General features: G+C 37.1%; 1 protein-coding gene across 2 annotated transcripts in view; it reads left to right on the forward strand.

The window, feature by feature from the left end:
• Positions 1–17,238, forward strand: part of LOC131043065 (ALBINO3-like protein 2, chloroplastic) — a 230,453-nt gene that overhangs the window by 23,707 nt on the left and 189,508 nt on the right. For both annotated transcript variants that reach the window (XM_057976409.2, XM_057976408.2), the window contains exon 3: positions 1,823–1,944. In XM_057976409.2, the coding sequence (XP_057832392.1) occupies positions 1,823–1,944 (122 nt within the window). The remainder of the gene's footprint in view (positions 1–1,822; positions 1,945–17,238) is intronic.

Raw genomic sequence — 17,238 nt, forward strand, 5'->3', positions numbered from 1 at the left:
AGCTTCCATGGCTGCTCGAGAGGCAGTATGGCTTAGGAAGTTGCTTGTAGGGTTATTTGGTGAACCAATGAAACCTACAGTTATTCTTTGTGACAACCAGAGTTGCATAAAACTCTCAGTGAATCCGGTGTTTCACGATAGATCCAAACATATTGAGATTCCATACCATTATGTGCGAGATATGGTAGACAGGATTGTGATCTAGTTGGAATACATTTGTACAAGGGACCAGACAACAGATATTCTTACCAAATCACTTTCCAGGGTGAAAGTTGAGCACTTCAGAAAAGGTCTTGGTATGATTGAAAGGTAATTTGCTTTGTAATCTGTACTTATATGTTTAATGTGTAAACTTCTTTGTCATGCTATGACTTTTATGGGCTCCACCCCCTGTGTACATTTCTAAGAGGTGACGATCTCTCAAATAATGGACACTTGTATGTAGACATTATAAGGTGACGATCTTATAATGATCAAACCAAATATCATGTGTGATTCCCGGTATGTTATGGATGTGCCATAATTATATTGTGGTAAAGACATTTTGAAATGTCAGTGCACATACCACAATTTGGATAAAATGAGGATTTAATTATTCTCGTGTTTTTATCCTTAGTATTGCTTGCTTTGCAATACTGATATCACGTGCTTAGGTGATATCTTGTCATCACATGTTATTGTGGTGAACTTTTTTATCACATGTTTAGGTGATACTTCATGTCACGTGCTTAGGTGATATCATGTGTTTGAGTGATATGATCCTTTGTAGAGTGAGATTATGAGACTCCATAAGTAATCCTGACCATCATGAGAAATGTGATGCTAGATATGTTGTCATCCATCTTCCTGAGCTAAGAGGGAGTGTTGATGAAATAGCATCGATCAGATGAAGAAATCCTTGCCGAGAAATATATATATATATATATATATATATATATATATATATATATATATATATATATATATACACGTATGTATATATATATAACATATATAATTAATTTATATTAAAAGTTGATAGCTATATGTTATCGGGTTAACAATGAATAATATCCGATCGTGTTTTTGTTTTGATCGACAACTTGCTTAACATTAGTTAAGCACCGATCATATGCTATCGGGTTACTAGACTTGATAGCATATTGGTGTCGATTCATAATGAATCGGTACCAATATGCTATCGGGCTATTAACCCGATAGCATACATTGCAGATTCACATTGTTATCGGTTGGCAATACCAATCGTTTGGCATAAACAAAACATTGATCGCTGTGTTAAACCCGATAAGCATACACCGATTCATATCGGTTTATTTGTGGAGGCACAATTAAGAGATGCCATGGACAGGGATGTCTCCACGTTGTGGAGACATGTCTGTCCATGACATCTCTCTTGTAAGATATATATGTGCCTGTTATTGTTATCCAAAGGACATCGAAATTATAAATGGTGAAATTCATGTTCATGTGAAATTGGTAATGTGACTGAACATAGATAGAAGCAATATCATTAGCAAACACACTAAGATCTGATATGTTGTCTAGATTCAATGTTTTTTAGGGATTTGAGGTCTGAAGTGAACACAAATTAGTTGTTTCTAGCTTTGCCTTTGCGCTCTTTGGTTGTAGAAAATAAAGTCTAGGATATGAAAGTGCTATTAATTCTTACATTCTTTATGTCTGGTTCTGCTTTTTGAATGCATTCTTATTTTTATAGACATTGGCCCCATTTTCCAGTTAATTTAAAAACTAGTTACAAATTTCACTTTATCTCTCTTGTCTACTCTTTTTCTGCATATTCAAATTTTCTGTGTGATTTCAGTGGAACCATTTCTACCAATGCCTGGATCAGATTTTCTTCGGCAATATGCACTTTTTACACATCAAAGGCGGGCTATGGGATGTCCAACTTTTTTGTGGTTTTTTGCAACCCCTGCCATTCAGGTATTTGGTCATTGAACTATATTTGAATAAGCTCTTTTTGTAACATTAATGTCACTGCCAGGAACGACAAGATAGTTTAAGCAAATTTGCACTCAACATTTTTAACACAATTGATTATTTTGTTAAACAACAAAAAAATATACATGACCGTGTAATCTTCCAAAAGAAAATCAGACTGTATTTTATTATGTTTTTTTTTTTTGATAAATATTACTTAACCGAAGTGGTGGTAAGGGATTAGAATAACTTGGGTTGAATTTGAAAGTACATTTAATGAAGCATTCTTATTCCTTATATGAAATCAAGGCAGAAGATACCTTAGAATGAGTTATTTTCATGGAAGGAAGGCATCCTCAATCTGAATAAGCTTGATTGAATCAATTTGCTTAATTTCTTAGTTTGCTTGGCTTGTGAAGAGCCTAAGACATACTTTCATTCTCTCTAAGATGGAATTTTAAAAGGTAGAGACGCAAAGGCGATGGAGGAATAGACGAAGACACCATTAGAATAATTGTCATAAGTGATGAGCTCAGCTAGGTGTGAACTCCAACAATGAGATTGATTTGTTGCCAACTTCCATGATGAGTTTTAGCTATATGCAAACTCTCTTATATAAACCTTAGACATATAGATGGGTTTTAGAGTTATGATTTGCACCTTTCAATACGACACTAAATGTAAGAGGTATGGTAGAACCATTCTTCAAATCAGAAGGGGAAACTCTTTGTAACAGAAACGAACCTAAATCTCTGATTTGAACAATGTGTACCTGCTATTTAAAATCTGCACAAATCTGTTTTTTGGGGAGGTTCACACATAGCAAACAAAACCAAATGTGTGTGCTCAATTATACAATACAAACAAACTTAAAATACCATGCTTCTGCTATCCAACAAAAGTCAGAGATTGAGGAGTGCAAGTACACATAACTAAGACTGGTTTAAGTCTATGCTACACCTAGTTTTCGGAATGGGGATGTGTTTTCAATACGAATTTTTGGAGACCATTTTTAGATGGCAGGAGATGACTATTAAAAAAGAGGGAAATTTTTAAAATATAGAAAATTTCAATTATTCATATGATAACATTTATAAGGTATTCCTCATTTACATTATAGAACCTTTAGAACCTTATTACATAACATTAGAGCTGAATTGAGATTTCATGTGTGAGTCACACAAATTAACAAATATCAAGATTTCATTGCTTATATAAAAATAAAAATTACAATAAAATGCCCAAAGTATGTGGTTATCTATGTATGTATAAGAAATGTTCCCCATTTGGCATGGGTCAGAATGATTGCTGGTTTTTTCTTTTTAAATTTAGAGAAGGGGTATTGAGGCAACAGACCCTATAGGGGTCGAGGGGCAACATCACTTGTGGGGATTTTGCGATAACACATCTAGTGGAGTTGAGGGGTAGTGACCCTTGAATATAAGTTATATCTACTAAACTGAATTTCTGGACATTGCTAGACTATATATTTGTTCCTAGGGTTTTTTACATTTATTTATTTTCTGATTGTTTTTAATTGGGGCCTTGTTGTAACGTATTCACACATCGCCCCATTGCAAATGGGGACCCCTACTTTTTGCTTTCTAGGGTTTGTTTTCTTTGCTTGGTTGTTTGGTCTTGGCTTTTAGCCTTTGCATTGGAGAGTTGTCAGAGAGATCATTAGGATAGCAGGCTCTGCTTAAGTAAAAGGGATTGAGTCAGGCGGATCTCCTCAAGAGGTCAGGTCAATTCAGTGATTAGGGGTTATTTAGATCATTCCTAGGGTGTTTTTGTGTACTATCTGGTCGCACTTCAAGTTGCTAAATCAAACCTTGGTTGAATGCATAATGTCCTCCTAGGTCCCATCCCTTACATCAAGGATAGAGCGAATTCTCCTTGAGGAGTCTAGAATGTCATCTTGATCCTCAAATGTCCTGAAATTTGGCGCTGTCTGGAATGTCATCCTGATCCTTAAATTTGATTGTCTGGAAATTTGAAGAATCCTCCAAAAACTAGATTTTGCATTATAACTCCTGGAGGTCGGAAACCACTCTCAAACATCCTAACATTATATATGGAATATAACATAAAGTATAAGTCACTTATACTTAAATGTTATATTCCATATATGGATCCTGACAGAGAGACTAAAGGCAAATTTCGTTCCTGACCCTTCCAAAGGTTATAGAGCGAAATTTTTTCAAGCTCCTGACCCTTCCAAAGGGTCCAGAGCGAAATTCCCCAAAATACCTATTTCTTCACGAAGGACATCAAACAATGGACATACATGGCAAGGAAAGGGATCAAGGGTTGAGTCGAAGGCAAAGCCAAGTGGAAGAGAAGTCAATTTGAGCCTAGAAGAGCAATTTCGCTCCTGACCCTTCTAAAGGGTCCAGAGCGAATTCCTTCATAAGGCATTCTACCTTGCCCAAACCTATGAACTAATCCTTGTCCCATGCATTTTTGAGAGTAAAGCACTTGTTTGGATAAGGAAATGTGGGAAATGAAGTCAAGATTTGAGCCTAAATGTGAATTTCGCTCCTAACCCTTCCAAAGGGTCCAGAGCGAAATTCTTGTAGGACCCTATTTCTTCACAAAACCTTGAACTAAATGCCAATTTGAGGAGCAAATTCACTTGATGATGATTGTAGGAGGCTTGAGAAGTTATGTCCAAATCACGGAAAGGAGAAAGGAAGTGAGAAATCAGCTCAAAATATGAATTTCGTTCCTAATCCTTCCAAAGGGTCCAGAGTGAAATTCACATAACCTCTATGTTGCTACTTGTTATGGCCAAGTTTTTGACTTCTAAGGCATGGTTGGAAAGAGTTTGATGTGTTCTTGCCTTTGAAAGGTGGATTGAGGCAATGGAGTGGTGAAAATCAACCCAAAATAGGAATTTCGCTCCTGCGCTTCCAAAGGGTCCAGAGCGAAATCCTCAATTTGACCCTCTATTTTGCCTAAGACATTGAAAAGTGAGGATTTTGAGCTAAGTGGACGGCAAATAGACTTGATTGTGGTGAGGAGAGGTGAGTTTGATCAAGTTTGAAGGTGGATTGAATTGAAGAAGTGTGAAATCAACCCAAAACAAGAATTTCGCTCCTGACCCTTTGGAAGGGTCCAGAGCGAAATTCTCCCTAGACATCATTTTCTTCCTTGTTTAGGCCAACATCCTTGTTCCTAGGACATAGTGGGGGTAGATTGATAGGTTCTTGCCTTAGGAAGTGATTGAAAGTGAAGGAGATGAAGGATTTTGTCCAAGACATGAATTTCGCTCCTGACCCTTCCAAAGGGTCCAGAGTGAAATTCCTGAAAACACCTTTTTTCCTTTGTGTGAAGTCAAAACCTTGGCTCTTATGGCATGGTTGAGGGTGGAGTGATGTATTCTTGCCTTTTGAGGTAGATTGGAGTTGAAGAAATGAAGAATCAAGCCTAAATCTTGAATTTTGCTCCTGACCCTTCCAAAGGGTCCAGAGCGAAATTCTCAAAATCTCTTTTTTCTTCCAATTTTGTGTTAATACAAACGTTGAGCAAGGTGAATTGAGCTTGAAGATACCCCTAGGCATGCCTTTTAATAGCTTGTGACCACCAAAAGTGAAGATTTTGAGCTAGAGCATGAATTTGGCTCCTGACCCTTCAAAGGGCCCAGAGCGAAATTCTAAATAGGTCCTGTCCCTGGCCATGGTTTTGAGCGAATTTCTCCTTTCAGGCCTATTTTTGGGAGCAAACAAGTGTTGTCTTCGTGTGAGAGGGATCCAAAGGTGAGAGTCAAAGGAAAACAAGGTAGGAAAGATAGAGCTAAGTGAAGGAAAACAAGCAAATCTTGGATTTCGCTCGTGACCCTTCCAAAGGGTCCAGAGCGAAATCCTAAATACGTCCCGTCCTTGGCCATGGTCTAGATTGAATTTCTCCTTTCAGGCCTTCCTGAGAATCAAGTGAGTGTGGTCTTCATGAGAGAGGAATCCAAAGGTGAGAATCATGGCAAAGCAAGGTAAGAAGAAGGTGGAGTTCAACCTAAAACAAGAAAATCGCTACTGACCCTTCCAAAGGGTCCAAAGCGAATTTCTTTATAAGACACTATTCCTTGCTCCAATATACAAGCTAGTGCATTCCCAATCAATTTTGAAGCCCAAAGACTCGTTCTTAATGACTTAAGGGATGAAGAATGAAGCTAAGTGAGGGAAAACAAGCAAATCATGAATTTCGCTCTTGACCCTTCCAAAGGTTCCAAAGCAAAATTTCTCAAAATCACCTAATTTGCTCATGTTTAAGGCCAAGATATGGATTCCTAAGGTATTGGTGGAGAGAAGACTAATATATTTTTTACCTTGAGAAGCAATTTGGAGTAAGGAAATGATGGAATTTAGACCAAATCATGAATTTTGCTCTTGACCCTTCCAAAGGGTCCAGAGCGAAATCCTTTGAAACCCCTATTTTTCACCTTGTTTGAGCTAGGCAAAGGGCTAGTTGTGAGATCATGATGGGAGGAGGTTTGAAGGTTAAGTCTAGGATTGTGAAATGTTGAAGGAAATGGTCTAATTGAGCAAAATAGCAAAAATCGCTCCTGACCCTTCCAAAGGGTCTAGAGCGAAATTCTTATAGATCCTGTCCCTGAGGAGGATCCTAAAGCAAATTCCATTTTGATCCCTTTTTGTTAATGATTTAAGGTAAAAAGTGTTATGACCAGGATAAATATATCATGTGTGCTTAATCATCCTTTGGATTGTTTTGCAGATGGAAGAAGGTCAGGTTAGGACAAGGATGACCTATTCCAGTCCCATCATCATCAAGGACATTCCAAATGCATGGAGGAGGACTCAAGGTGTTTTGAAGCATTAGAAAACTGCAAGTGTTCGAAGAATTGTAAGCTATCTCCAAAACCTTCATTTCGCTACACAAAGGAACCACATGATGACAGAGAAGAAGGATCTTACAAGTACTTCAAGGCGAAGTATGCTATCAGAGAAAGAAATGACTTGACCATCAAGCACATGGAAGTTGAAGAGGTACAACATTCATCACATCAAAAGACAGAGGAGGATCAACCAAGACACAAATGTCAGACAAGGTGGCATCCTAGTCACTTTTCCTCCAGTCGGATTGGTCCACCTCAGCATGTCTAGATTCAATGTATTTGACTCATCGAGGGCGGCACATACTTCGGTGTACCTACCCCTGACATTTATTGGTCCACACTCATGGAATGTAATTTTCTCATTGGCTAAAGGAAGTTTGTTATAACAAACCCTAAATAGGGTTTTCATCTTGTAATCCTAGCCATTGGTTGTAAATCAATCAGAGCCATCAATTTGTAAAGAGCTCCCTATATAAGGCTCTAGCTCTTCATTTGTAAAGGTTAATAGTTAAGAGAAGGTTAATAGTTAATAGTTGGTTAATAGAGGTTAGAATAGCTAAGAGCTAGTAGCTAGAATATTGAATAGAATGAAAGTTAGAGTAGATTAGGAAGAGAAGGCAAGAAATTGTTGCCTTGATTGTAAATGAACTCCATATTCATTGAAGATGTGGTGAAATATGTCGTTTCTTTGCAATATGCATGGTTTCTTGTTGAATATTCGTATTAGATGGTAAATAATTAGATTGAATGGAGAAAATTGTTGAATGCACTTGTGTGGAATCCGCCTAGCCCAAGCCTCTTGCTGACTGTAAGTGCGCCTTGCGTGGTCAACTAGCATAGAATGAACTTAATTTCAAGTCATTACACGTCTATTGTTCATGCATTATCTTGAATGGTGATCTATGTTTGATGGTGTATGATTTGAATCTATTTGAAGTATCCCTTAGAAGATTGCACAAAGTTGGTGTCGGGTTGTTCAATCTGATGGTGAGACCCAGCCCAGTAGGACTCCCCTTAGTCATTCATCCATCTTCTTATATTCTAGATTAGACTTTCTAAGCCTTTCATCTTTTGATATTTCTTTATCTCCCAGTTAGTAGATAGGACTTGTGATTTCAGCAAATCAGGCGCTCAGGTCATCAAACGTAAGTCCCCTGGTGATTCCAGCAAATCACATCATACCATTGGTGCTTATACATAAGTAGAGAACCTACATATCAGAACCTTGGAGTTACCTCGATTGATCCTCAGGCGAAATCTTCAGCATTCGGGGAAACTTTGTTCAAGAGAGGATAAGATACTTAAGGTATTTTATTCTGTGTTTGCATGTGCATAAAAAACACATCAACAGGCCCCAAGACGGTCCTTGATTATATCCAGATTTCTGCAATGTTTCTATGATGTTTCAAAGCAAAAGTTGAGGGTTTGAGGATGGTGGGAGGACGTTTTTGAGGTGTCTCTGCTTCCTCAGTAGGGAATGCTTGCACAAAGTTAGGGGACATGTCCTTGCGTATCATAGGTTTGAATAACAAAGATTTGGTTAACCAAAAGAGAAGAATGATATAAAAAGCTACAAGACCCACTTCACCATGACTTGCAATACAAAACTTGTGGTTAGCAGGAAAAACACTTAATTTCACTTCATCTACACATTCATTAGACATTATATGCTAAACATATTAATTGAATTCGGAGTGACAATAAACAACTTAATAACTACCCGAAGCTTCCAATAACTGTTTAGCGGTATGCAATTCATAAAAGCACAATAATACATAAGAACACATTATCAACAACAATTTGTGCGGAAAAACAAGTATACTGAATTATGTTGATTATAAACTACATGCAAATGACATTTATAAGTTTTACATAACATGAAAAATAAATAAAATGCTAACAAATCTATGCTAATAATAGTTTGCTTGCATCCAAGAAAACTTATGACACAATACTATCCACAAATAGTTAACGCAATGTAGGAAATTTTGGGATAAATTTTCGATAAAGGTAGTTATCAGTTAACAATAGACCAACTTGAAGATTGTCTAAAAATAACCTATCTATAAATAGATTTATTAAAATATGGTTGTCTCTTAAAAATGGTGATGAATAAAAATAGTGTAGGCTTAAAATAATGAATCTTGATAGTTGGCTCTAGGAGCGATTATGATGGTCCTTTATTTTAACAACGGTAGACTTTCTGTAGAAACCCTGAAACATTGTACCTTGAATTTGAGTTCCCTTAGTTTTGTTGATCTTCACTTGAACCCTAGCTGAAAATTGCAACTTTATATACTTTGTAAACTAGCATCTATTTTTCACTATCTTTTGCAAAATTTGCAACACCAAACTTCTTTGGCGATCTCCTTTGATGAAAGTCAAACTTTTGACCTTGAAGTGCTTGAATGAAGAATGCAAAAAATGACTACTTACTATTGTAAATGTATTTCAATTTTCAATTCAAGGAGCAAGTTATATTCAATGTAATTTTTCTTTTCAAGTATATGTTATTTCACAATATAATAAATCTGATTTCTTTTCTTTGTTACAGGTGGAGAGAGAGCATTAATATTTTCTATGTACTCTCCACAACATTTTATCGGTGTATATATATCATGGAGGGGACCGATCAAGTGGTACCTTGATCGATCATGTCCTTTGGACATGACCGACCAAGATACCCCTTGGTCGTGTCCCTCCATAACCAATTGCTAATCTGTGCCATAACATATGCAAATGAACCGATATCATTTCGGTTGTCAATATATAACATAACAAGGCCGATGGTAATCGGTGGCAATGTTTGATAAAACCCAATCAATATTAATCGGTGGCAATGTTTGTTTAAGTCCGATTAATATATACGGTGGCAATTAAAATGGTTCAAGCCCGATAACTTAAGTTAGTTGGTTAGCAATTCATTTAACCCGATAACATGAGTTAGTCGGTGGTAATGCATTAAGCCCGATAACCATTTAATTCATCAAGCCCAATCATTATGTAAATTCCGTGCCTATTAAAATGGTAACCCGATAATGAATCGGGGGGTTAGAACAAAACCCGATCATTATCGGTTTATCAGTTTAATAGTTTGCACTTAATTTAATCATCAGTTTGCATGAGTAACATAATTGATAGATGCTGTAACATAACAAGGAGAGCAATTATAACATAAATATCAGATAAAGGAATAATCAATGAGATCTGAAATTATCTATCGATGAGATAGATGATAGAATGGGAGACTTCATTTATCTCCCATTCAATCATTTATCTTACGAAGCTATTATGTATCAACACTCCCTCTTAGCTTGGGAAGATGAATAGTAGACAAAGTGTCTAGCATCACATTTCTCTTGATGACCAGTATTCCTTATATAGTTTATAATCTCATTCTCCAAGGGTTCATATCACCTAAACAAATGACATGAAGTTGTTGTCCTCATTTTTGTTTCCAAAAATGAAGGACCATTACATAAAATTTTTGTGAAAAAATGAAAATTTTTACTCTATGGCACGTTTCTCGAGGCAGCATTTCAACTAATCCTTGGATTGGCTTAATCCTTAGTCCATCCTCGAACTACGTTTCGAATTTCGTCGCATTCTGGGTTCGTTTCCTATGTCTTTCTTTCAATTTCGGGTTTTAAAATCCCGACTGCAGGTGGAGAATTTTCTTCAAACTGCAAGTTTTAATGATGTCCATTGTTTCGGTCTTTGGAGGGAAATTTTTAGCTTATTACATGTGCATTTTTATTAAAAGATGAATACTTGTAATTTGTTTTAAATTTCTCCTTTATTGTTTTTATTATTTTTATTGTTTTTTGGCCTTTTTTAGTTAAAATAGGGATTCTTTGGTTAAGTTACAAGTAAACTTGTAGTTCTCTCCAAAACTCCTACTTTAATGGTTTTTACATGTAGTAGGGATTTTAAACCCCTATTACATATGTGCAAGTAAGTTATAACTTGTTGTAGGGGTTTTATTTCCCCTTTACAAGTGCATAAAACTTGCATCTCTCTCCAAAAATCCCGATTTTGCCTTGTAAGTGAAAAAGTGACAATTTAAAACTTGCACTTTGGTCTAAAAAACCCGATTTTGCTCATAAAGTGCATTTTTGACAATTTTAAACTTGCAATTCATTCCTAAAAACCCGAATTTGGCTTTGTTGAGGAAAAAGTGAAAATTAGAACTTGTTATATCTTCTAAAAAACCCGATTTTCACATACTTATGCAAATTCAAACTTGTCTTTGTCTCCCAAAAACCCGATTTTCATTTGGAAGCAAATTTGTTGAAGTTTTCAAGCAATTTTTGTGGAGATCTTCTAGGAAGGAGAGGCGTTTTGGATTTCACCCTATTCTTATGCATTTGTAAACACTTATCACGCCATTTGGGGTTTGCATTTACTGATTTTTTGGTCTAAATCAGCAACCACGTGTTTCTTTGAAGCCATATTTTGGGGGATCAAGACTCCACAAAATTGCAATCTTCTAGTTCGTTTTTGCCTCTCTTACCTAGGCGTGGAGTCTGTGACAAATTTTTCAGTCATTTAATGAGCCATTCAAGAAGGTTTTAATGCCACGTTTTTCACCACGTGACCCTCCTTTGGCTGCGTTTTGAAAGGATTTGATGCCATTTCTCCATCTCCTCCTTAGGCGTTTTGCTTTAACTCTCTTGGGTGTGCTCTCTCATTGGCATTTTGGCCCTCCAAATTTGGGATTGCTGCCACGTTTTTCAGTTTGTGGCATTTTTGCAAAAACGTGACAAGGGTTTAGCATTGCGGATTGCTTCTATTTATTAGTTTGTCTTCTTCTTTCCAAAGATTGGTTGCATCTTTTGAAGAAGCATTTTCAGTTTCATTCAAGGTATGTTCTCCTTTCTTTCTTGTTTCATTTTATTATTTTCTTGTTTTCTTAGTTGCATTTTTGTAAATATGTTGTTCTTCCCGCAAAAATTGGTTTTGTGAGAGAGATCTTCCCCTTGGTATGCAATTTTTGAATTCCATTGTTCTTCCCATTTTCCCACTTTACTTGTATTTGGGATTTTTAATCCCAATTACAAGTTCGCTGGAAATTCTTGTTCTTCCCTTACGGTTAAGGAATTTAACCATTTTTGGTTAAAATTCCAAGTTGAAAAGTGTAAAATACCCTCCTTTCAAATTCGGCTTTTAAAAACCGGATTACATGTTGAAAAGTTCTTCCCATTTTCATGAAAATGACATTCTCGGATTTTCCCATTTCTATCCATTCATGTTTCCCATATCCGTACTTTTCATTTCCGTCATTTTCTACAAGTCAAATTCTCATTTTCCATCCATTTCTCCATTTGTAAATTTACAAGTGTACTTGCATTCGGCTTTTAAAACTCCGATTGCACGTATGTTCTTTCCAACTTGTATACTTGCAAAAATTTCCCCAAGATCCGAAATTGGTCAAAGCCAAGATTTTCTCATTTCTATATATTTCCCCTCTTCCTCTCACAAAATCGTGAAGTTCAAGAATCGAAGTTTTTCCCATTTGAATTCCCATTTGAAGAAGGAAGAATGATATTTGCAGCTGACTATGATGTTGCCTTAACTCTTTTAAGTCTTCATCACAGTATTCCAGGTTCACAATCAATGTCAGATTTGCCGGCATCTCCAGCTTCAAAAAAGATGAAGTACAAATATGACAAATATCAGAACGAGGTAGCACCTTCCCAAGTTTCTTCCCCTTTGGATCGTATCAGAGATATGGAAATAGGGCATGTGGATATGTCGGAATTTGTCAAGAGGGTGGAAGATCCACAAGATAATAACATGCAGCGGCTGTTGGACAACCATATCCATCATGCATCTTCTTTCTCGGTGGCTGCCCTAGAACCTGAGTTTGTTCTCGCCTGCGCCCATCATTTTGACAAAGAGACAACAGTCATAAAAAATGATGGCGAAGCTATAATCCGTCTTGATGTAGATACGATCGAGAAGGTCTTCAAAATACCTCCTGCACCTGTTTACATGGAAATCTCCAAAGAAAGTGCTGCAGAGTATTACGTGGAGAGGGAAAAAGATTGCAAGCGACATATCAACAGGTGGATCCAAGAGCCACGAGCCTCCTTCTCAATGTGGGCGAAGTTGTACCGTTCTGATTTCAAATGGGAGATAGGAGACACCATAACCCTTCTCAGCAGGATGATGGGCCTCGAGTATTCTAATGTCTTTGAGCCATGGATGTACCGGTTCATCATGTTCATAAGGCAGTCTCATCACATTTCATGGGGAGAAGTCATCAGCGATGCCTTGTGTGAACAACTTGCAGCAGTCCCTACCACCATGACTTTCTTCATGAATTCGTATTTGGTATACTTGGCAGCATCAGACATTTTCCAGGTCTTTTTACCAAGGGTGATCGCTCACTTATACCAGTTTGGGGATATTATGACCAATTGCCGTTGAGACCCAGCAAACTGCATCTCAAAAGAGTTCAAGATGCATTCTTCAGATATTTCATGTGTCAGTTTGACAGAACTCTGAGGAACAAAAGAGTATCAGATGAGGTATGGGAAAGGGTGTGCGAATATGGATGTTTGTTTCTACAGTTTCCCACCTTCACCTATATGAGAATTGGATGCTATGGTGGTCAGCCATATATGCTTCCTAGATACCCGACTGACAAGATCATTCTTATGGAGTTGGGAAGACAGATCATGGCTGTCCACACTTTTCAGTCTGCTAGACACAAGGTTGGAATGGGGATCTCTACCACAAATCCATTGAAAATTGGCCGGTATTCCCTTGTCACATCTGTAAAAGCTAAGGCCATGGAAACTGAAATGCAGGAAATCAAGCTCAAAAGGTTTTAAACCTAGAGCTGATTTTGATTACAGGGGTATGAAGGAGAAGATCAAGAAATCTTTTGTGCACGTGCATCGCATTGAAGACATCTGGGTAGATCTCCACACAGAAGCCGAAGTTTTGAAGACGGCCCATAGTGGTCTTTTCTTGAGATTTTCTTTAGGTGGGTTTTGAGTTTCACCTTCATTTTCCTCAAGATTCTCCCTCTGAAGCTCAGGAGTAGGGTCTTCATCTATGCTAGGGGTAGGGATATAGGCTTCAGGTTCTATTAGGCTTTGGGCTCTTTTGAAGGCTAAGTCTTCTTCAAAGATTACATCCCTACTCAGTTCAATATTCCTCTGACTAGGTATATAGATTCTGTAGGCCTTGGAGGTTTCACTATATCCTACAAGTATTCCCCTTTTTCCAGAAGGCTCTAATTTTAATATTTTTTCCTTAGGTACATGAATATAGACAGGGCACCCAAATATCTTAAGGTGGCTGATATCTGGCTTTGTTTTAGTAAAGACTTCCTCAGGGGTTTTATCTTCAAGATGGGAGTGAGGACATCTATTTTGTATATATATAGCAGTGCTGGTTGCTTCTGCCCAAAGATTGGTATTTAGATTTTGATCAAGAATCATGGCTTTGGCAGCTTTTACAATTGTCCTATTTTTCCTCTCAGCTACCCCATTTTGTTGAGGATTATAAGGTATAGTAAGCTCCCTCTTAATCCCAGTATTTTTACAAAAATCCTTAAACAAATCTGAGGTGTATTCCCCCCCATTGTCAGTTCTTAAGGTTTTAATTTTATTTCCTGAGTAGATTTCTGTTGGTGATTTAAATTCCTTAAACCTATTAAGGATCTCTTCTGATTCTTTACATTTCAGAAAGTAGATCCAAGTTTTCCTAGAGTAGTCATCAACAAATATTACATAATACAAAAATCCCCTTAAAGAAGGTACGAACATAGGTCCACATACATCAGAATGAACTATAAAACTTTGCTTGTTTTCCTAGTACTATTTTCAAAAACACCCTTAGTATCTTTACCTAGGGCACATCCCTTGCATGCCCTTGAATGATATTGCTTTAACTTAGGTAGACCTGTGACAAGGTTTCCCATTGATGATAAAGCCCTAAAATTCAGGTGACCTAGTCTTCTATGCCAAACTTCATTAGCATCTGTAGCTTCATGGATTAGGGCTAGGTTGGGCTCTGTGCACAACTCATACAAGTAGCCTTGTCTTTGACCAACAGTTTTAGCTTTCTTGATAGATGAATTCCTTGGCCAAGCCAACACTCTATTGTCCATGAAGGTCGCTCTGTACCCATTATCCTCTAGTGCTGATATAGAGACTAGATTTCCCTGATGCTCGGGACATATAGTACTCCTTTAAGTTGCAATGATATGCCTGACTTCAGTTTGATGGTGCAGGTTCCAACTCCTCTGACTGGATGTGTCGAGTCATCTCCGATAGTCACTTCCTCATCATTCTCCTCTATCATGGAGTCTAGCACTTCTCTAAACCCTGTAATGTGTCTGGATGAGTCACTGTCGGTCACCCAGGAGTTAACCTTGTTTGATGCTTGGTTTGTAAGTGTTGAGTAGAGTACATACTTCTCGGAGTCATCTTCCCCTTTAGATTTTCCTGCTTTGGCAAATGTGGCTTGTTGTTTGGCTCTTTCCAGACATTTGGCAACATAGTGTCCGAATTTGTCACACCTGTAACATTGAATATGTGAGAGATCCTTCTTGGAGGTGTTTTTGCCTTGACAACCTTTCCTCTTCCTAAATTGTTTCTTTTTGCTTTTCTTATTAGAGTTTGTATTTAGGACTTGAAGATCTTCATCTATATTCTTTTGTTTTATTCCTTTCTTATTTAACCTTGATTCTTCTTGGAGACAGTCATCTCTTAACCTTTCAAACTTTGGATATTTAGACCTTGCATTGATGCCTTGGACGAATCTGTCCCACACACTAGGTAGCCCATCTAGAGCAATGAGTGTTAACTCTTTGCTTTGGATTTCGTATCCAAGGGTTGCTAGTTCATCCCTTCGGGTTGATATCTGCAGGAAGTAAGCTTTGACTGACTCCCCTTTGACCATAGCTATATGATTTATTTCTCGTTTTAAGGCCAAGGTTCGACTTGCATTGGATAGCTCGAACGTATTTTCAAGTGCTTTGAACATGTTGTAGGCTGTCTCATGTTTCTTTATGATGGGCATTATATTATTCCTCACCCCATCAACTATGATCTTGTCAGCCTTTTCATTTCCTTCTATCCATGCCGCTTTGTCAGGTTCAGTCTCAGGTTCTTTATTTTCAGTTTTTACAAATGATTCAACTTTATTTTCTCTTAGAATCATTTTAATTCTGAATTTCCATGCCGAGAAGTTATCACCTCCTTTAAGTCTATCTTTGAATCTGATAGTGCTGGCCATTTGGAGAAATGTGATGTTGGATATATGCTTGTCTTGAATTTTCCACAAAAATGAATAGCTTCAGGTTCGATTTAACTATAGCTTTGATACCATGTAAATGTATTTCAATTTTCAATTCAAGGAGCAAGTTATATTCAATGTAATTTTTCTTTTCAAGTATATGTTATTTCATAATATAATAAATCTGATTTCTTTTCTTTGTTGCAGGTGGAGAGAGAGCATTAATATTTTCTATGTACTCTCCACAACATTTTATCGGTGTATATATATCATAGAGGGGACCGATCAAGTGGTACCTTGATCGATCATGTCCTTTGGACATGACCGACCAAGATACCCCTTGGTCGTGTCCCTCCATAACCGATTGCTAATCGGTGCCATAACATATGCAAATGAACCGATATCATTTCGGTTGTCAATATACAACATAACAAGACTGATGGTAATCGGTGGCAATGTTTGATAAAACCCGATCAATATTAATCGGTGGAAATGTTTCGTTTAAGCCCGATTAATATATTGGGTGGCAATTAAAATGGTTTAAGCCCGATAACTTAAGTTAGTCGGTTAGCAATCCATTTAACCCGATAACATTAGTTAGTTAGTGGTAATGTATTAAGCCCGATAACCATTTAATTCATCAAGCCCGATCATTATGTAAATTCGGTGGCTATTAAAATGGTAACCCGATAATGAATCGGGGGGTTAGAACAAAACCCGATCATTATCGGTTTATCAGTTTAATAGTTTGCACTTAATTTAATCATCAGTTTGCATGAGTAACATAATTGATAGATGCTGTAACAGAATAAGGAGAGCAATTATAACATAAATATCAGATAAAGGAATAATTAGTGAGATCTGAAATTATCTATCGATGAGATAGATGATTGAATGGGAGACTTCATTTATCTCCCATTCAATCATTTATCTTACCGAAGCTATTATGTATCAACAAGTATTAGTTTTTTTTTTTGATGAATGAAAAACGATGAGGATTGATACAACATTGGGTGGATAAAACGATGAGGATTGATGCAACATTTGGTTTATAAATCCCTAGATGATGATCTAGGTGAAGTTGCATGCATGTGTGGAAGCTTTGTTATATAAAGTTGTGCAAAGATTAAGAGAGTTATAGAATTGAAATTGTAAATTTCAATTATCTATTTGTCGATCTTGTACATGGC

The sequence above is a fragment of the Cryptomeria japonica genome, chromosome 7 (assembly GCF_030272615.1).
Source record: "Cryptomeria japonica chromosome 7, Sugi_1.0, whole genome shotgun sequence".
NCBI lineage: Eukaryota > Viridiplantae > Streptophyta > Pinopsida > Cupressales > Cupressaceae > Cryptomeria > Cryptomeria japonica.